Raw genomic sequence first — 22268 nt, 5'->3', positions numbered from 1 at the left:
TAATAATGTGTTAATTCCACGACTGTATATATCGGTATCGGTTGATATCGGAATCGGTAATTAAGAGTTGGACAATATCGGATGTCGGCAAAAAAGCCATTATCGGACATCTCTACTCACAATCATTATGTAAGACATGACGACGGATGGATTTTTTTTTTTTTGATGCATTCTAACTTGTAAATACAAGTACATTTTAGCCTATGGGAGCACCTCTATATCGCTCATAAAATCTAATAAATACCATTCAAAAACCACCAACAATACTTCATTTACATTTCGTGATTTGAATATTAACCAAATATTAGTGATATTGTTGTGACGCAGACAAACTATTTATCGAGGCGCCGTGATCACTTCCGTGTCTCCCTACGTTTAATCATCGAGTGGTCTGCTGCTTCCTCGCTTCCTTGCTCTCTAAAATTTTATTGTCGATCATAAATCACGCCTCTCACCTGGACAGAGGACGTCTGAGTAGGTATTCCGACAAGTTGGTACACTTTGACAGCCATTTAGGACCCGACGCTTGGTCCCAACCCCACCTCTTGTTTGTGAGGATTATGAGTCATTTTTCATCTAAATGATAATATATGAACATTCAAGCAGTCGGCATTCTAATGACAGCAGATGTTGCACAGCAAATGTGTGTTGGCTCTCATGAAGTCTGCAGTGAGTAATAATCAGTCACCAAGAAATAAATAAGCAGAAGTTGTGATGTGTTTTGGAAATTAATGCGCCGCGTATGCTTTAAATGATCAAAATATGTAAATACATACATTGTTTGTACTTACATCATGTATATAAAACCTTAATGGAGGTGTTTGGATGTTTTTTAAGGGCTTTATAGGCTCCATTGTAAGCAAACTTTTAAACTCATTTATTTAGTATTTAGAATTCACCAAGAAAAAAAAACACATCCATTGTCATGCCTATCATAATGATTGTGAACGATAGGCAAAATTCTCCAAAAAGTGCTGTTCCCTTTTAAAGGGGAACATTATCACCAGACCTATGTAAGCGTCAATATATACCTTGATGTTGCAGAAAAAAGACCATTTATTTTTTTAACCGATTTCCGAACTCTAAATGGGTGAATTTTGGCGAATTAAACGCCTTTCTATTATTTGCTCTCGGAGCGATGACGTCACAACGTGACGTCGCATCGGGAAGCAATCCGCCATTTTCTCAAACACCGAGTCAAATCAGCTCTGTTATTTTCCGTTTTTCCGACTGTTTTCCGTACCTTGGAGACATCATGCCTCGTCGGTGTGTTGTCGGAGGGTGTAACAACACGAACAGGGACGGATTCAAGTTGCACCAGTGGCTCAAAGATGCGAAAGTGGCAAGAAATTGGACGTTTGTTCCGCACACTTTACCGATGAAAGCTATGCTACGACAGAGATGGCAAGAATGTGTGCATATCCTGCGACACTCAAAGCAGATGCATTTCCAACAATAAAGTCAAAGAAATCTGCCGCCAGACCCCCAGGAAAAGAGAGCGGATGAGGGTATGTCTACAGAATATATTAATTGATGAAAATTGGGCTGTCTGCACTCTCAAAGTGCATGTTGTTGCCAAATGTATTTCATATGCTGTAAACCTAGTTCATAGTTGTTAGTTTCCTTTAATGCCAAACAAACACATACCAATCGTTGGTTAGAAGGCGATCGCCGAATTCGTCCTCGCTTTCTCCCGTGTCGCTGGCTGTCGTGTCGTTTTCGTCGGTTTCGCTTGCATACGGTTCAAACCGATATGGCTCAATAGCTTCAGTTTCTTCTTCAATTTCGTTTTCGCTACCTGCCTCCACACTACAACCATCCTTTTCAATACATGCGTAATCTGTTGAATCGCTTAAGCCGCTGAAATCCGAGTCTGAATCCGAGCTAATGTCGCTATATCTTGCTGTTCTATGCGCCATGTTTGTTTGTGTTGGCTTCACTATGTGACGTCACAGGAAAATGGACGGGTGTATATAACGATGGTTAAAATCAGGCACTTAGAAGCTTTTTTTAGGGATATTGCGTGATGGGTAAAATTTTGAAAAAAACTTTGAAAAATAAAATAAGCCACTGGGAACTGATTTTTAATGGTTTTAACCCTTCTGAAATTGTGATAATGTTCCCCTTTAAGACTGTATAGAATTGTGCAAAATCTCAATTGTAAAAAATTAGGAATGCTTTTGAGTAATTGCCAAATTTTGCACGACGTATGCAAGTTTAACTTAAAACGCCGAAAAGCCCATTTGGATCGTATTTTGGAAATAACGTGATTTTTATGCACACTGACCAAGAACTGAAACCTTTGGGAATGATGGAACACAGACTGTAGGATTTCTCAGGATTTAGTCAAATTGTATGGGTTCTGTTTTTTTGGGTCACCCTGTAGCATACTGAACCGAACTGTACTCCGTGTCGCACCTTAGTAAATATAGAAAGATCAGAAAATGTTGTCTATTTTGACAACTCATCCAACAAATAATTAAGACTATAATGACCACTATTTGAGGATAGACATAGGTACATTTAACCTATCTGTAGTACTCTTATATACATGTTTGAGTCTAGAGCAGGGGTCGGAAACCCGCGGCTCTTTGATCACTCTGATGCGGCTCAGCTGCATACTTGCCGACCCCCCCCCCGCCCCCCCCCCCCCGATTTTCCCGGGAGACTTCCGGATTTCAGTTCCTCTCGCAGAAAACTCCCGGGATTAATATTCTCTGAATTTCGCCCTTTTAATAATAATAAGGACGTGCTATAATGGTACAGCATTTAGCGCCCTACATACAAAACAACTTTAACACTCCTACTAATAATGCGCCACACTTTGAACCAAAACCAAACAAGAATGACAAACACATTTCGGGAGAACATCTGCACCTTAACACAACATAAACACAACAGAACAAATACCCAGAATCCCATGCAGCCCTGACTCTTCCGGGCTACATTATACACCCCTGCTACCACCAAACAACCCCCCCCCCCCTCTCCCTCTGTGCGTTGGTTGAGGTGGGCGGGGTTTGGTAGCGGGGGTGTATAATGTAGCCTGGAAGAGTTAGGGCTGCATGGGATTCTGGGTATTTGTTCTGTTGTGTTTATGTTGTGTTACGGTGCAGATGTTCTCCCGAAATGTGTTTGTCATTCTTGTTTGGTGTGGGTTCACAGTGTGGCGCATTATTAGTAAAAGTGTTAAAGTTTTTTATACCGCCACCGTCAGTGTAACCTGTGTGGTTGTTGACCAAGTATGCCTTGCTGTCACTTACGTGAACAAGCAGAAGCCCCATACAATGTGTGGCTGGGCCGGCACGCTGGTTGTAGTGGGTGCTAAATGCTGTACCATCACGGCACGTTCAAGAGAACAGTTGCCTTGAAATTTGTAGTCTGCCGGAAAAATCGGGTGGATTGACAAGTATGACACTGTCAAGCACCATTTATATAAAACCCGTGGGTCGCACTAACATTACATTTTCATATTAAGGTGTGGGCCGCGTGTCTGAGACCCTTGGTTTATACATAGCTCAAAGCAAAAAAAAAAACTTTGTTTGCAGTGTTATTTCATTTTAAATTTCAAAAAAATTTTGTGGCTCACATTGTTTTCTTTTATTTGTGAAACTGGTCAAAATGGCTCTTTGACTGGTAAAGGTTGCCGACCCCTGGTCTAGAGGATTATTGTGGCACACCATACGTTTCCTATGATTTACCACCAGCTTTCGATAAAATCTGGCTTTGTGTCTTCACGGCAACATTTCATTGTGATCCCTGTTTCTTGCTCAGGTCAGCAGGTTTCTTTTGGGTGGAGGTCTCCGTGGTTTTAGCCTGTCTAGGCGCATGTGGATTAGAGCTGCTTTTATGGCACAGATCCCTCATGTCTAAAAGTCCCCTTTCCAGACTGTTTACAAATTTTGACGAACAAGTGTGAGGACTCTCCCGAAAGCTTGACACGCTGAAAACGAAGTGGTCCGACTGAGGGTTGTAGCACACCCCGTACCCGTCTGGAACCACGGGTCCGTAGCAGCAGAACATCTCAACAGCGGTTGGAACCTGAAATCTCAAGATGCTTACTGATGTATAAAATATTACTACAGTTTTAAATCAGGATATAAGCAATGATATACCTGACTTGTAGAGAGAAGGAAGTGATTACTGATGTGATACGCTTCATTTTTGAACATCTCTGGCTTGTCGATCTTCAGTTCACGTGCAATCTCACGTAATCCCAGTAGGTGATTGTCTATGGCCATACCCATGATAGCCTGAAAAGGGAACATAATGCAACTAATTATCATGTTTTCTTTGCCGTACCAATTCAAGATTGGAATAAGGACTGTGGAAGAAGTCACCGACCAGTGTGGAATATTTAGTCTGGGCTGTTATGGCGCCTTGTAACAACTCCATCTTCTTTGCATCCTGGTAGAAACAAGTAAGACTCAATACTAATGCTAAAACTCTGGACTTTACTTAAAGGGGAACATTATCACCAGACCTATGTAAGCGTCAATATATACCTTGATGTTGCAGAAAAAAGACCATATACTTTTTTAACCGATTTCCGAACTCTAAATGGGTGAATTTTGGCGAATTAAACGCCTTTCTATTATCGCTCTCACATCGGGAAGCAATCCGCCATTTTCTTACTTTCGTCGGTGTGTTGTCGGAGGGTGTAACAACACGAACAGGGACGGATTCAAGTTGCACCAGTGGCCCAAAGATGCGAAAGTGGCAAGAAATTGGACGAAATTTGTTCAAAATACGAGGGTGTGGGGAAAGCCGACAAAATGGTCAGTCGTTTGTCCCGCACACTTTACTGACGAAAGCTATGCTACGACAGAGATGGCAAGAATGTGTGGATATCCTGCGACACTCAAAGCAGATGCATTTCCAACGATAAAGTCAAAGAAATCTGCCGCCAGACCCCCATTGAATCTGCCGGAGTGTGTGAGCTATTCAGGGACAAAGGACCTCGGTAGCACGGCAAGCAATGGCGGCAGTTTGTTCCCGCAGACGAGCGAGCTAAACGCCCTGGATGTCTTGGCTCACACCGCTTCTACCGTCCCTTATGCCACCGAAGATGATCAAGAGAAGAATATCGACCCTAGCGTCCCTGGCCTGCTGACATCAACTCCAAAACTGGACAGATCAGCTTTCAGGAAAAGAGAGCGGATGAGGGTATGTCTACAGAATATATTAATTGATGAAAACTTTATTCATTACTCGCAGTTTTACGTAAATTATTATACATAAACTGTGTTTACCAATAACTTAGCTTTTTTTTCAATCATTCGAGTATATTCGGGTAGTCTTGTGTAATGCAGTATTTTGTGTCTATTTAGGTATGGTTAACCTGAGTGCTGAAATCGTGGAAAAATATATGTTCTTAGCGCGCCTGAAATGGGCTGTCTGCACTCTCAAAGTGCATGTTGTTGCCAAATGTATTTCATATGCTGTAAACCTAGTTCATAGTTGTTAGTTTCCTTTAATGCCAAACAAACACATACCAATCGTTGGTTAGAAGGCGATCGCCGAATTCGTCCTCGCTTTCTCCCGTGTTGCGTCGTTTTCGTCGGTTTCGCTTTCATACGGTTCAAACCGATATGGCTCAATAGCTTCAGTTTCTTCTTCAATTTCGTTTTCGCTACCTGCCTCCACACTACAACCATCCGTTTAAATACATGCGTAATCTGTTGAGTTGCTTAAGCCGCTGAAATCCGAGTCTGAATCCGAGCTAATGTCGCTATACCTTACTGTTATATCCGCCATGTTTGTATTGGCATCACTATGTGACGTCACAGGAAAATGGACGGGTGTATATAACGATGGTTAAAATCAGGCACTTTGAAGCTTTTTTTAGGGATATTGCATGATGGGTAAAATTTTGAAAAAAACTTCGAAAAATAAAATAAGCCACTGGGAACTGATTTTTAATGGTTTTAACCCTTCTGAAATTGTGATAATGTTCCCCTTTAAAGGTAAAACTGTATGATGTTGCTACCGACGGGGCTCGAATGAATTTTTAATAGTTGGTCCGTTTTCCCTTTTTGATCAGTTTCTTGTCACACGGTTAAAAAAAAATCATAACCAACTAGATGGCATTAAAAAGAATCGAAACAGTGAGTCCAGATTCATTCATTTGCCCTTTGGATTAGATCAAAGTTGGAGTTTGTTAGCAACCATTGGTAATCCTCCCGTTTTGTGCAAAGAGACGTTTGTTAGCCAGTTCTTGTCCAGTTACTTGTGTAATACTGGATCATCACCAAAAATACTAAACACCTGATTTTGGACAAAGTCCACCTTCTAAATTCACGACTGATCTAATGTGAAAGCAACCTTCATCGAGCGCAGAACTGCTTACACTTGTGCTTCCATCACTCATTGCTCTGACAAAGTCCAGGGCTTCTGGAGTTGCAGAGCGAATGTTGTCCACTCGTCCGTCCTTAAAGCGTCGCATGGAAGCGCTCTCATAGGTGGAAACTTGTCTGCCGTGACATCTACGACACACAGAGAAAAAAGATTTCGAAGTACAGACGCCATGTTCGTTGACCATCACTCGTTACCTGTAGTAGGCCAACTGAAGAGCCACCTGGACGAAGGCATCTGGACTCATTTTCAGCTTCTTGATCAATTCTTTCCCATAATGGTGGAATTTGTGGACGTTCATGTCGAGATTCTTCACAAGCCTTTGCAATAAAACTTACATTTGAAGTTAAAAGCATACACTCATTAAGCAGACAAACTGCAAAAAGCCAAATAAACCTTTGAAGTTTGTCTTCAGAGAAGGTGAGGAGTTTGTGCATCCCTGGGGTGCATTTCCAGCGGAGTCGTCTTGGAGCCGGGAGCTCGCTCACACTTGCAGCTCTCACCAGCTTGGACGGGCTACACATCCTAGCGCCACAAAGTGGGCATCATTTTAAATATCGGTTTTCTGAAATTCCCTAATCCACCAGTGAAAGCCTTACGTGTACTTGAGAAGGTACTCCATGCACTGCACCAGAATAATCCCTTCAAACGGTGAATGCTCACACACGACTCCGCAACAGCCGTCGGCACCTACGACAAACTAACACAATGACGCTGTTTTCAGAGCCTCCTAAAGGACTCGACTGAGGGACCAAACTATAGAAGCTAGGACTGTTTCGTGAAGCTGTATCACCAAGTAGTATGTTCTTTCTGTTGGGACACATTTCCTGTGATCCTTCACAGCAGCATCTACTAGGAAATTTTATTTTGACAGTCTGCGTTGGATGACAAGATTCTGCCAATAGCGATTTAGGTAATCTCAGTTGTTTTAGGGTCCTATACTCAAAGGCATCTAGACAATTCTCATGGTTCAGCCAGGACAACCAATCCCAACTTTTATATTTTGGTCCACAGGTCACCTCGAAGTCCTTACAGAGATCACCCAGTAGCTTTTACCAGCCCAGGAGTAACTAATACAGTACATTCCTATGTTGTTCGTAGATCAGTACAAACCTGTACACTCTTGTCGTACCAGCGGTTTCCCCCGTTCATTGTCACTCCTCCCCCGTGCAACATCAACACGGCCCGAGTGGAGTCGGTCAGCTCGGTCCCGCTGGCGTCATCCAGACAGACCAAACAAAGGCAGCGCTCGATCATGTCCAATGAGTCCCTGTTGGTTGACTCTTAAGAAAGCAGGATTTTCTTTTTCAATCTATTGGACTGATGACTTAAGAACTCATCTCCGGCAGTACAAGTACCTCTCATGAGCACGCTGCGAGCCTCTGCCCACTCTCTGCGTCCATCGGAGGTAAGTAGACCGATCGGTGGCTGCCGCTCGTCTTGATTTTCAGCCATTTTTATGATCTTCTCCAGCTGAGTCAGGAGGTCTTGGGTACTCAGGCGCCGAAAATTGATCACCACGTCCAGCACAAATAGCTTGACATAAGAAGAAAAACAAGGGATGCAAGTTTTTTCAAAGAGACTGAATTGCTGTTTAGATGTTCTGAATTCTTTTTTTCCTTGCCAGTTTTGTACTGTATGTGTTATCAACTATACAAAGCTGTTTTAAAAAAATGTGTGTTAGTGTTATGGTTCCACAAAACCAAATCCAGAATTTTGTCACTTCCAATGAAACGTGTCGATGGATCTTCTCATTCATCCAGGTCATGGTATTCTCAGGGAACTTAATTAATCGTAACTGGACTGCTTAGTTTGTCTTAAAAGACGTTGTGCCTTTCGTCGGTTCATGCTCAGATTGGTAAGATTTAGTCTGAGAGTTGGTACCAAGGCCCAAGCAATTTTTAGGAGGAGGAAGACCGTACCTAGCAGGCACAAGACATTGAAACAACGTTGAGAACTTGTTGAATTAGGTCCTGATGTTGAGCAACTCAAACATAACTTTCAGGCTTGTCCCTGACAGTTTGGTTATGTTTTAGTTTTTCCTCTGTGTTTGTTTTATTTCCTGTCAGCGCTCTTATTTTGGTTCAGTTTCCTGCTTGTCTCCCTGAGCGCTGTTTCCCCTCAGCTTTGGCTGATTGGCAGCTGGCCACACCCGGTGTCAATCAGCCGGCTGCTATTTAGACCTGCTTTGCCCTCCAGTCAGTGCTGGAGTATTGTCGTCGTAGCAGTAAGCTACTATCTGTAAGCTGTATCCTGTATCCTGCAGCTGTTTGCAGCTCGCTGTCTTTTTGTTTCTCGTTTCCTGTTTGCTGGTTCCTGTTCCCTGTTTCCAGTTTGCCTGTTTCTGGTTCCTGGTTTGTGTTTTTTCTTGATTTTTGGACATTAAATCATGTTTTCCTGCACCAAGCCTGCCGTCTCTGCATCTTGGGGTTCGTCACCCACACATCGTGACAATAACGTTGAAACAACACGCTTTTTGACGACGTTTAATCAATGTTGGGTTGTGACGTTGATTTGACCATTGAATGTTGGTCATTTCCCAACCAATATTCTGCAACACATATACAAAGTTGAAACAACATACTTTTTGACGACGTTTATTCAATGTCAGGTTGTGACGTTGATTTGACCATTGAATTTTGGTCATTTCCCAACCAACAACGTGGATCCAACGGTGGGACATCAATGTTGACTCAATTTACCAATAGAGCTATTTTGCAACGTTGTTTCAGATTCAGTTTTAAAGGGGAACATTATCACCAGACCTATGTAAGCGTCAATATATACCTTGATGTTGCAGAAAAAAGACCATATATTTTTTTAACCGATTTCCGAACTCTAAATGGGTGAATTTTGGCGAATTAAACGCCTTTCTAATATTCGCTCTCGGAGCGATGACGTCACAACGTGACGTCGCATCGGGAAGCAATCCGAGTCAAATCAGCTCTGTTATTTTCCGTTTTTTCGACTGTTTTCCGTACCTTGGAGACATCATGCCTCGTCGGTGTGTTGTCGGAGGGTGTAACAACACAAACAGGGACGGATTCAAGTTGCACCAGTGGCCCAAAGATGCGAAAGTGGCAAGAAATTGGACGTTTGTTCCGCACACTTTACCGACGAAAGCTATGCTACGACAGAGATGGCAAGAATGTGTGGATATCCTGCGACACTCAAAGCAGATGCATTTCCAACGATAAAGTCAAAGAAATCTGCCGCCAGACCCCCATTGAATCTGCCGGAGTGTGTGAGCAATTCAGGGACAAAGGCCCTCGGTAGCACGGCAAGCAATGGCGGCAGTTTGTTCCCGCAGACGAGCGAGCTAAACCCCCCTGGATGTCTTGGCTCACACTGTCCCGAAGATGATCAAGAGAAGAATATCGACCCTAGCTTCCCTGGCCTGCTGACATGAGGGTATGTCTACAGAATATATTTATTGATGAAAATTGGGCTGTCTGCACTCTCAAAGTGCATGTTGTTGCCAAATGTATTTCATATGCTGTAAACCTAGTTCATAGTTGTTAGTTTCCTTTAATGCCAAACAAACACATACCAATCGTTGGTTAGAAGGCAATCGCCGAATTCGTCCTCGCTTCCTCCCGTGTCGCTGGCTGTCGTGTCGTTTTCGTCGGTTTCGCTTGCATACGGTTCAAACCGATATGGCTCAATAGCTTCAGTTTCTTCTTCAATTTCGTTTTCGCTACCTGCCTCCACACTACAACCATCCGTTTCAATACATGCATAATCTGTTGAATCGCTTAAGCCGCTGAAATCCGAGTCTGAATCCGAGCTAATGTCGCTATAGCTTACTGTTCTTTTCGCCATGTTTGTTTGTGTTGGCTTCACTATGTGACGTCACACGAAAAATGGACGGGTGGTTAAAATAAGGCACTTTGAAGCTTTTTTTAGGGATATTGCGTGATGGGTAAAATTTTGAAAAAAACTTCGAAAAATATAATATGCCACTGGGAACTGATTTTTAATGGTTTTAACAATTCTGAAATTGTGATAATGTTCCCCTTTAAAGGACATGTATGTATAATCAACGTTGTATCTATGTCGTGTGCCCGCTGGGTATGCCTGAGCAAGAAAGCGGATACCTGCAACTTGAAGTGTCTACTATATGTCCTGTTTTTGTGAGAGGCTAAAATGTCTCCTAAGAATGGTTGAAATGATTGTTGTTTTTTACACCGCAATAGAGTAAAACCATTCTTCCCTAGACATAGGCCCCTCCTCCTTCCGCCATAACCACAACACCAGGGGGAGTTCCACAAACCACGTTAAACCCAGACTCCGATCTAACAAAGGTCTTAACTCATTCTCCTTCTATGCCACATCAATATGGAATGCACTCCCAACAGGTGTAAAAGAAAGTGCATCTCTATCCTTCAAAACCACACTAAAACAACACCTCCAGGCAACTTCAACCCTTGACTAACACCCTCCCCCCTCCACATCCCACCTCCCCGGATTGTAAATAACCATATGTAAATAATCTAATGTATATACTTGTTCTTATGCTATCTGAACTCACTATGTTCTCTGCTCGCTGTACATATCCTACCAAGTCAGACCTACGTACACTGTTTCAATGCCCATTTCTCTGATGATGCAATTGTTGATGACTGAAGTGCTGATATCAACCAAACCCTCCTCATCCCACCCCCTGGATTGTAAATAATGTAAATAATTCAATGTATATACTCTGATGATTAACTTGTGTGATGACTGTATTATGCTGATAGTATATATTTGTACGTGGACCCCGACTTAAGTTGAAAAACTTATTCGGGTGTTACCATTTAGTGGTCAATTGTACGGAGTATGTACTGAACTGTGCAATCTACTAATACAAGTTTCAATCAATCAATCAATCAATCCTGTTAGACCATAAATTGTCCGGGCCTTGATACCATCCCTCAGACTAAAGCCTGCTCAGGTGAGCAGCGAAGAGTCTTTTAAGACAAATTCTACAGTTCAGTTGCGATCGATTGAATAGGACTTCCAATGTGAGTTTCACCTTGGGGGAGGTCTGCGCTCTAGCACCAAGGAGCTAATTTTTTAGGTGTGTGTTGGTAGTTGGTTTAGGATTTCCTGGCTCAGATTTTGCCTTAGTTAACGGTTTGTCCTTAGTGGAGGTCTACGCTTTAGCAGTTACAGTGTTACCTCCAGCAAGGACCTCTTGTTATTTTGTTGTGTGTGTGTTGCATAGACCAAACAAGAATTGTTTCTTGTTCTCAAAACCAGGATTTCTAGAACCGTTTTTCTTCAGTTTGGCCTTTGGGTAGCTGTGTTCACCTATTTTCTTATCAAATGGACAATGTTTACTGTCGTGTTTGGTGTTATTGGTGCATAAACCTGCTTAACCAATGTTGACAAATTTCTTTGAAGATTTACTTATCATTGGCCAAAGTTTAGCTGGTAATTGGTTTGAGGTTCACGGTTAGTAGACTTGAGGTTCTGGATGTAGTGTTCAGGTTTTTCCATCTGACCTGGTTTTTACATGCCACAATGATGTGTTCCGGTTCCGCCATCACAGTACTGTCCTGCGCCACTAGCGTGTCCCTCTCTTGGCCCGGTACCCGGTAGGAGGTAAAGATCCGATAATACTGCTCCATACACAGAAAGGTACCGCCCAGCTGACCTCGGGCGTAGTCCGCAGGTAAAGTACGTCTGCCAACATTGATAACACATATTCTTACTGTTATTATTATTATTATTATTATTATTACCTCCTCTATTGTTATTAGTCACAATTGGAGTATTTCACTTACGTATCAAGTTGGTTTTTATACTCTAGAATTCCAGCTATCAAGTTTGCAGCAAACCTACAAGATGTAAGAAGCAACAAGCAAGGTAAGATCTTTTTGCATCATTAGTAATTATTGTAGATCTTTTTAACAATCTGGTTTATTGTGCAGATGTATTACAAACACCATACCAGTGAAGTTGTCACGTTGTGTAAATGGTAAATACAAACCGAATACAATGATTTGCAAATCCTTTTCAACTTATATTCAGTTGAATAGACTGCAAAGACAAGATACTTAACGTTCGAACTGGAAAACTGTTATTTTTTGCAAAAATTAGCTCATTTGGAATTTAAAACCTGCAACATGTTTCAAAAAAGACTGAGAAAGATGAGAAATGCTCATCAAACACTTATTTGGAACATCCCACAGGTGAACAGGCTAATTGGGAACAGGTGGGTGCCAGGATTGGGTGTAAAAGCAACTTCCATGAAATGCTCAGTCATTCACAAACAAGGATCACCACTTATGTCAACAAATGCGTGAGCAAATTGTCGAACAGTTTAAGAACAACATTTCTCAAAGAGCTATTGCAAGGAATTTAGGGATTTCACCATCTACGGTCCGTAATATTAAAAGGTTCAGAGAATCTGGAGAAATCACTGCACGTAACATTGAATGCCCGTGACCTTGGATCATCAGTGTGTAAAGGATATCACCACATGGGCTCAGGAACATTTCAGAAAACCACTGGCAGTAACTACAGTTGGTCACTACATCTGTAAGTGCAAGGTACTGTAAAACTCTACTATGCAAAGCGAAAGCCATTTATCAACAACACCCAGAAACGCCGCTGGCTTCGCTGGGCCTGAGCTCATCTAAGATGGACTGATGCAAAGTGGAAAAGTGTTCTGTGGTCTGACGAGTCCACATTTCAAATTGTTTTTGGAAACTGTGGACGTCGTGTCCTCTGGAACAAAGACGATAAGAACCATCCAGATTGTTCTAGGTGCAAAGTTGAAAAGCCAGCATCTGTGATGGTATGGGGGTGTGTTAGTGCCCAAGTCATGGGTAACTTACACATCTGTGAAGGCGCCATTAATGCTGAAAGGTACATACAGGTTTTGGAGCAACATATGTTGCCATCCAAGCAACGTTATCATGGACGCCCCTGCTTATTTCAACAAGATAATGCTAAGCCACGTGTTACAACAGCGTGGCTTCATGGTAAAAGAGTGCGGGTACTAGACTGGCCTGTCTGTAGTCCAGACCTGTTTCCCATTGAAAATGTGTGGCGCATTATGAAGCCTAAAATATGACAACGGAGACCCCCGAACTGTTGAACAACTTAAGCTGTACATCAAGCAAGAATGGGAAAAAATTCCACCTGAACAGCTTAAAAAGTTGGTCTCCTCAGTTCCCAAACGTTGGCAGAGTGTTGTTAAAAGGAAAGGCCATGTAACACAGTGGTAAAAATGCCCCTCTGCCAACTTTTTTGCAATGTGTTGCTGCCATTAAATTCTAAGTTAATGATTATTTGCAAAAAAAAAATACTTTTCTCAGTTTGAACATTAAATATCTTGTCTTTGCAGTCTATTCAATTGAATATCAGTTGAAAAGGATTTGCAAATCATTGTATTCTGTTTGTATTTACGATTTGCACAACGTGCCAACTTCACTGGTTTTGGGTTTTGTACATTTAGCAGCATGTTTGGTGACTGTAAATCAATAACACCCTCACCGGGCTCCTCTCAGCTCTTCAAGTCTTCTATAATGACCTCATCAGTCTGTGGTCAATTTCAAATGTCAATCAAATCCCCTCTGAGAGTCATTCATACGAGTATTTTCTTTCATCTTTAAAAGTTGTCCTGTCAGGTGGTTTCTTATTCATTCAATGAACATTCCCACGCAAAACTTGCAGCATCTTTCATCTTAAATTCATACAACGTGCTTGAAATATTCTCACTTATTTGCCCCTAATGATTAAAAACAGCTTCCCCCCCCAAAAAAACTCCTTTAAAAATTGTATGAATTTTTCCCCCTACTTCTTTGTGTACATACTGTATGATGATGATGATATTGAGGATTATTTGTATTAATATTATTATTTTATCAAATATAAACTATATTTTAGATGTTTTTATTACCATTTTTTTGGATTACTCATTTTCGTAAAATACATTACGGAATATTTGCTTGTTTATAATATTACTAGGCCCTGATATGAGGCAATAAATGTCAACAACACTGATTTAAATATTTTAACAAAATAACAACTACAATAATGACATAGACATCACACACATTTGTTTTTGGTATGTCATATACACACCATTGTTACCATTATAACTATACACTATTGTTATCAGTAGCAACACACGCTTATATTTTCAGCAGTAGTAAACAATATATAGTGTTGAATTTCGCTGCATGCTTTGAATGGGAAAAAGTAGAACTATTAGATTAGATTTAGACTTATTGGTCCCTGTTGGGGAAATTCATTTTCACTGCCGTACATTTGAACAATAGACATTACACATCACGAAACAAAAATAACAAAAAGACATCATACATGACCAACACACATTTACAGGCTTGTCAGACAGGTCGGCCGGGCCTGCTGTTAAGGGCGGGTTTAGCTGCAGGGATAAGGCCTTTCCTATCTGGTGGACAAATGCAACAATTAAGTAGTGCTAATTTAAATCCAAACACTAAGGATTTCATTAACTTACGTTAAATTTGGTATCAAAAACGTTATTTTCAATGGTTTTAATGGTCACTCGGAACAAATGTGTCATTTTTTTGTGTAACTTTGACGTTTTTGACTTATTTAAGAAACAGAAATGACAATTTTTTTTATTTCTGTTTTACATGAATAACCTTTGGCAAATTAGAACAATAATTATTTAGCACAACCAAAATGGCTTAAAGAGATAACTCAACAGAACAAAATACCCTTATAGCAGGGGTGTCAAACTCAAATACAGAGTGGGCCAAAATGTAAAACTGAACAAAGCCGCGGGCCAAGGTTGAACAAATTAACCTTTTAATAGGGACCCAAACAAGTTTTGCATTGAATATTGAACAAGCAAGGCTTATAGAACTTTATAGTGACATGCAAAATCAAGTTTCAGATAATAATAATAATAATTCAAAAATATCAATGGCATATCAAATACAATTTAAATAAAAATTGAATGCCTCTTTTCTATTTGCAGCCTTCTGAGGTAAATATCAACATTTAGTTTTTCCACAGGCTAATAAATTTGAAAATAAAATAATGAATACCGGTAAACCAACCATTCAGGACTTTAAACTGCTCAGTTTGCAACACACTGATCTAATCTGATGTGCCCAAGCCAGATACCTGACATCTTTTCTGGGATGCTAGTTCATTAATGTCGGGGCTCAGGCTTTGAGCTGAGGCAACCTTCATTATCCAACCAAGGTGTTCATCAGTCATTATACTCGTAGTCCACCCGGACCACAGTCTTTGGGGCGTGTTTTAAAGGCACTGCCTATAACGTCCGCTTTTCATCCAGTCTATCAACGTGCCGGCCCAGTCACAAGATATGTGCGGATTCTGCATGAACATACACGAGAATGCAATGCGTACTTCATCAACAGCGATACAGGTTACACTAGGGTGCCCGTATAAACAACTTTAACAATGTTAGAAATATACGCCACACTGTGAATCCACACCAAACAAGAATGACAAACACATTTTGGGAGAACATCCGCACCGTAACACAACACAAACACAACAGAACCAATACCCAGAACCCTTTGCAGCACTAACTCTTCCGGGACGCTACAATATACACCCCCTGCTACCACCAAACCCCCCCACCTTGTAGCTCCCGGAAGAGTTAGTGCTGCAAAGGGTTCTGGGTATTTGTTCTGTTGTGTTACGGTGCGGATGTTCTCCCGAAATGTGTTTGTCATTCTTGTTTGGTGTGGATTCACAGTGTGGCGTATATTTCTAACAAAACTTAAAGTTGTCTATATATAAAGTTGTTTTGTTTATACCCTCAGTGTAACTTGTATCGCTGTTGATCAAGTATGCAAAGCATTCACTTATGTGTATGTGCAGAAGCAGCACATATTATGTGACTGGGCCAGCACACGTTGGACCGGATGAAAAGCGGATGTGACGTTTCTCGGGACGGGCACTGAAATCTGGTAATCGGTACTTTCCCTGGAGGGTTGGAAAGTATGAGAATTAGCGGTGAGTGCGGTGTTACCGCGGCACCGCCGCTGAATATAATCGGCGGGCCAGCTCTAGTGTTAATTTGATATCGCCTCAAGGGCCAAATGAAATTACACGACGGACCAAATTTGGCCCGCGGGCCAGAGTTTGACACCCATGCCTTATAGTATCTCTTTAGGGTTAATTCTAGTCTACTCTCTATTTTATGCTGCCCTTTTTTTTAAATGTATTTATTTATTTATTTTTGCTGCAGCTGTTACATATACTGTAATATTGTACAAGGTAATTGGGATTTGTTATATATTGTATATATATTATATAAAAATATAATATATCAGTAAATATTATATACTGTATATATAATATGTAAATATTACATATATGTTATATTTTATATTGCTACTATGGTATATTTTTAGTTTACTTTATACCTGCATTATCCTTTCCATCCTGAGTAACTGTGTGGAACAATTTCCCTTGTTGATCAATAAAGTTCGTCTAAGTCTAAGTCTAAGTCTGCATGTCTTTCCCAGTTAAAGACTCTTATATAATTACACACACTTTTCATCATTATACTGTACACACACACACACATACACACACACCTGAGGGAATCTATAGGAGCGCTGAAGTTCTGTGACGGGAAGACCAACGCAGGGCTGGAGTTGACCGGCAGTGCAAGTCTGTTGTTGAGGTACATGTCATTTAACCAGTAGTCATACACCTACACTCAAAGAAACAAAGAAACATTCACTTAAAGAGAACATTTTTTTCCACCAGAATGATAATTTAAACAAACAACTGCTGATTATCTATCCTTTACTAAGTCCATCCATTTCCTACCGCTTATTCCCTTCGAATATTTTTTATCATACCGTATATAATAAATAATATTAATATATAATAATAGCTCCAGCTCGTGGTGTCCAAGACGAGACTTAAAACCAGGGGAGACAGGGCCTTCTCTGTGGTCGGCCCTAAGCTCTGGAACACTCTGCCCCTCCATGTTCGAACTGCTCCCACAGTGGAGTGTTTTAAGTCTCGTCTTAAGACCCACTTTTATTCTCTGGCTTTTAACACTACGTGAGTTGTGTGGTCCTCTGTTGTCCTCTGTGTTTTTAAAATTTTGCTTTTTGCTTTCTATTTACTGTTTTAATTGGTTTTACCCATATTTATTTTTTATTGTTTTTAATTGTGTTTAATATTGTTGTGCAGCACTTTGGAAACATTTTGTTGTTTAAATGTGCTATATAAATAAAGTGGATTGGATTGGATTGGATAATTGTGGAATTTATCAATCAATCAATCAATCAATCAAAGTTTACTTATATAACCCTAAATCACGAGTGTCTCAAAGGGCTGCACAAGCCACAATTTAAATTTTTTTTTTTTTTATAGCTTATAAATATCTGCTACTCTCTGCAGTTTAGTAAATATGGCCTTTATGGTAGGAAATAATTTGTCTCAAAACATAAATGATAAATAATAACAAATGTTTTTTTTACCCAGTTGGCCTCCTTCTCCCGCCTCTCCATGAGCTTTCTGTTCAGTAGCTCCCCCACGCCACCGGGGGTGCCAAAGTGCTTCACCGCCTCTTGTGTTGTTTCGAACTGCTCCGCTGTCAGCAGGTGTTTCACGCACCTCAGGTATGTGTCCAGCGTGTCCTTCAGCGCCGGTAGGGGCAGTTTTGGCAGACTCTAAAAAACAGGTGTTCTTTTGATGTTAATAGAAATCAAGATTAGACATGTAACCAAAAAATATATATATATATTTACATCACGGGGGGCCAAATCTTTGGAGGGCTCCTGGTTGAGAACAGGCATGTTGGTGATGGTCGGGCACGGTGAATCCCCTTTAAAAAAAAAAAAAAAAAAAAGTAGTATGCACACATGCACAATGGAATTATTATTACTTTGTTTATACTGATTTGTACTGAAATGTGCTTCTAATATTTGTTTTAATATATACATTAAAAGTAGCACAATATTATAGAAGTGCATTCCAGAATGGTGCAATTACAAGTTTGCATCTCTCCATTAAAAAATAAAAATAAACCATCTTTCAAGTGCAAAATTGCCGCGTCCAAACAGGACTGTCAATCAAAGTCTCACACCCAAAGCTGCTGAATGCCCGAACTAAAACACTTTTTTTTTTCTTTTTTTTTTTTTTCCACGAAACATGGTCAGTTCCTTATTTCACATCTCATAATGTTAGGATAATAGGATCCTCCCCGTAAACGTCCTGCTTTTTGAAGTTTTTTTTATGGTCAAACATATTTTCAATCCAATCCAATCCACTTTATTTATATGGCACATTTAAACAACAAAAATGTTTCCAAAGTGCTGCACAACAATATTAAAAACATTATTAAAAACAATATTAAAAACAATATTCAAATATTATCCTAGCTCCACCAATGACTGAATAAAAACAAAAAACAAAAAATATTTGAATGAATATTTTGTATTCACTCAGTTGTCATAGTCCATTGCGTAAACATACCACTAAAATACCCCCAATATAACCTTTTTCCCAGCTTGTAATTTACATGCAAAAATACATACTAATGCACAAACACTTCCTAAAAATATATATATTTTTTGCATTTGAAGGCATTTTTTTGCATGTAAATAAAGTGATACAACAAAATAATAAAGCTAATCTGCCAAACTACGCAAACACTTTTCCTTATTGCTGCATCACAGTCTGCTGCACAGATTGACACCAGCCAACTATGATACATTTAGGGTCTATTCTAGTGTGGGAAGTCTTAAAACCGGATTATTAAATTCTGGCTTACCTGTAAGCAGAACAAACCCCTCTTCTTTCGTCTTCACGCCCGAGCGAGAGGCTGGAGTGCGTCCACCTTTACCTGCAATCGAGAATTTTTCTCTCCAATTGCACCTCGATTCATTTTTTCGAGCATCCTTTAAAGCAGCAACGTGACCACCGGCTCAACTAAACTCCCTCGCTGGCTCAGGAAAGACGTTGGGGGGGGTCTGCCAATTGTCGATGCTCCTCCCCGAAGTCCTGCTATTCGCCAGCAACTTTTATTAGCCACCTCACGTATATTCACGCCACCGGCGCCATGTAACACAACAATTACGCCGCATTGTGCATGAACGCACCATAACCATTTTGGACCTTTCTACCACCAGGAATTTTGCATTTAACTCATATTTTGATATTTGTATTAAAGTTAAAGTACTAGGTGTGGTGAAATTACCCTCTGCATTTGACCCATCCCCTTATTCCACCCCCTGGGAGGTGAGGGGAGCAGTGAGCGGCAGCGGTGGCCGCGCTCGGGAATCGTTTTGGTGATTTAACCCCCAATTCCAACCCTTGATGCTTAGTGCCAAGCAGGGAGGTATTGCTTGCTTGGTATTGTTATTTTAGACACTTTTTGGGACCGCCTCTGTTAAAGGCCTTGATTTTATGTCTTGGTTTATTTTTTGGTTTTGCTATTAATTACAAATGCAAGCACATTTGAGGTCCTTTGAGGGCCACACTTTGCGTATAAAAATATATTACATATATTATATATGTATACTTTGTATACATATATGTATACACTTAAATGTAGAATATATTTATATTATTCATATATTATATATTATATATATATAATATATTATATATATTATATATATTATATTATTTATTATTATTATTGTCTATTGTGAGCGAACTGTGGTGCTGAATTTCCCCCAAGGATCAATAAAGTACTTTCTATTCTATTCTATTTCTATATATATGTACTATATATATTATACACATGTTTATGTGTGCTATGGCTATGAGTTTTTTTTCCCCTTCTCCAGGGGCCCACGCTTAGACCAAATTTTTTTTTCTCCCCCCTCCCCAGCGTTGACCTGTTTCTCCCCTTTTACCACTTTTTAAAAATTGCACTGCAGCCATAATAAACGGGCCATTAATGGTACTACAGATTTATATATATTATATATATATACCATATTTTTCGGAGTATAAGTCGCACCTGCCCAAAATGCATAATAAAGAAGGAAAAAAACATGCAACTTTCATAAACTATGAAAAAACCTGCGACTTATAGTCCGAAAAATACGGTATATATATTTATTTATTTATTTATTTTTACCAATTACACATGTTAGTTTATTCCCCTTTGCAATTATCAATATGAAAACTGGAAAAAAAAAGAAAAAAGAATGGCTTGACGTGATATTCATTTATTTATGTACACCGATATACATGTATGTACACTAGCTGATCATACATTTTTGAGGCTTTTGCATTCCGTGATTACATCATCATCAAAACAGAAGACCCCGAGGAAAGAGCTTCAAGAACACACACACACACACACACAAACACACACACACTCAATATTTTTGCATAATTATTGCCCGGTGCAACTTAAAAGGCGAAACCGACCCCACATAAAGACATGAAGTGTGTTATTGACTTGAATCCCTGCATTGAATCAACTTATAAGTCACTAATACAATCACTTGAAGGTGGAAAAAGGCCACAGCATGGCTTCTTTCTACTGCAAACAGCTGAAGCGACACAATCTTTAATTGTGTTATTGATTAAAGTGGGAGGAGACGACTACATTTTGGCACTTATTTCACAAACTTTTTTTTTTTTTTTACGCATATTCTCCACCTGAGGATTCCTCCTCGGAGAAGGAGCGCTGCACGAAGGTCTCGATGCCGTTCTCGTCGATGGCGGTGCACAGGCCTTTCCTCTTCTTCTCCTTCTGCTCCATCTTGATGGAGTCGTAAAGTCCCGAGGTGCCGTCCTCCAGCAGCATGTTCCTCTCCGAGTAGGACGGCCTCATCTGGGCCACGTTCCTCAGCAGGAGCAGGGCCGGCGCGTAGAGCACGTTGGCCAGACCCATGCCCAGGTTGAGCTGCACGAAGCCCAGGTCGTGCACGATCTTGCCGGCCACCACCGGGCCCATGGCGTAGGCCACGCAGTAGGAGATGTCCGCGATGGCGTACACGCTGCCGTACACGGAGACGTGGCGCACGTCCACCAGGAAGCCCAGTGTGGGCAGCAGCGCCGTGTCCACGAAGGCGATGCCGAAGCAGATCCCGCACAGCGGGATCATGAGCTCCCCGAAGTTCTTGCAAGCCGGCACCGTGCAGGAGCTGGCGCCGATGAACACCATGCCGATGGCGCCGTAGAACCACTGCAGGTGCGGGTACTTGGCGGCCAGCTTGACGGTGAGGAACACCCCCAGGACGTGGGGGAAGAAGGCGGGGAACCACGTCATGCCGATCTCCCACTGGCTGGCTCTCATGGTCTCCTCCATCCACTTGGCGATGGTGGGCTCCAGGAAGGCTAAGGGGATGTTGCAGATTGTCAGCGCCCCGGCCACCACCGCGATGTAGGGGTCCATCATGAGCTTGTACATGGGGGTGCCCACCGGCATGTTCGCCCTCTCCCGGTTGGAGAAAGGCTTGAGCACCAGGAGGCACAGGACCCCGTCGACGAGGCACACGGCGGCCAGGATCAGGAAGGGCACTCGCTTCCCTGCGAACTCGTACAGGACCCCGCCGAAGGGGGGCGCCACCAGGCTCCCGAAGGAGATGAAGGCCAGGGCTATGCCCAGCGCCTTGCTCCGCTCCGCCTCCTCCGTGTAGCGGTCCGCGATCAGGGCGATCCCGGAGGTGTCGGCGAAGGCCGAGCCGATGCCCTGCATGCTGCGAGCCACGAACAAGGTGCCGTAGTTCTCGGCGAAGGCGAAGACCAGGGTGGACAGGAACATGATGCTGAGGCCGATGACGAGCGGGATGTCGTAGCCCACCCGGTCGATGAAGGTGCCGCTCAAGGGGTTGACCAGCAGCTGCACGATGGCTTTGGAGGCGAACAGGATCCCGATCTGCATGTCAAAGTTGCCCTTGGCTGCGTGGTGCGCGGTGGCGTTGGAGAAGTTACCCTGCGGGGGCGCCTGAGCGCGGTCCGCC

At 41.6% G+C, this 22268-nt stretch overlaps 3 protein-coding genes across 3 annotated transcripts in view; 1 reads left to right on the top strand and 2 right to left on the bottom strand.

Moving 5' to 3' along the window:
* LOC133586901 (2-oxoglutarate dehydrogenase-like, mitochondrial) overlaps positions 1-11966 on the top strand; it is a 90964-nt gene extending 78998 nt beyond the window's left edge. Inside the window, exon 23 of the mRNA XM_061939542.1 lies at positions 11891-11966. The gene's annotated coding sequence lies outside the window, so the exon portion shown is untranslated. The remainder of the gene's footprint in view (positions 1-11890) is intronic.
* On the bottom strand, positions 3663-19231 carry chata (choline O-acetyltransferase a). Its single transcript, XM_061940084.1, has 15 exons — positions 19115-19231; positions 18090-18166; positions 17820-18011; positions 16920-17038; positions 12126-12179; positions 11844-12024; positions 7713-7890; positions 7468-7637; positions 6954-7054; positions 6751-6879; positions 6552-6674; positions 6337-6485; positions 4345-4400; positions 4116-4253; positions 3663-4041 (listed from the first exon to the last, which is right to left on the bottom strand). Exons 2-15 carry the CDS (start codon positions 18135-18137, stop codon positions 3748-3750), a joined length of 1932 nt encoding a protein of 643 aa, XP_061796068.1. The 5' UTR covers positions 18138-18166; positions 19115-19231; the 3' UTR covers positions 3663-3747.
* Positions 19232-20931: 1700 nt separating this feature from the next.
* The window catches only part of slc18a3a (solute carrier family 18 member 3a), a 1866-nt gene continuing 529 nt past the window's right edge, over positions 20932-22268 (bottom strand). The window contains exon 1 of the mRNA XM_061938967.1: positions 20932-22268. This exon is cut by the window's right edge and continues 529 nt beyond it. Coding sequence (XP_061794951.1) covers positions 20945-22268 — 1324 coding nt within the window. The 3' untranslated portion in view covers positions 20932-20944.

This window comes from Nerophis lumbriciformis, linkage group LG02 (assembly GCF_033978685.3).
Source record: "Nerophis lumbriciformis linkage group LG02, RoL_Nlum_v2.1, whole genome shotgun sequence".
NCBI lineage: Eukaryota > Metazoa > Chordata > Actinopteri > Syngnathiformes > Syngnathidae > Nerophis > Nerophis lumbriciformis.
Note: the sequence above shows the minus strand (reverse complement) of the source record. Positions and strands in the feature narration are given on the sequence as shown.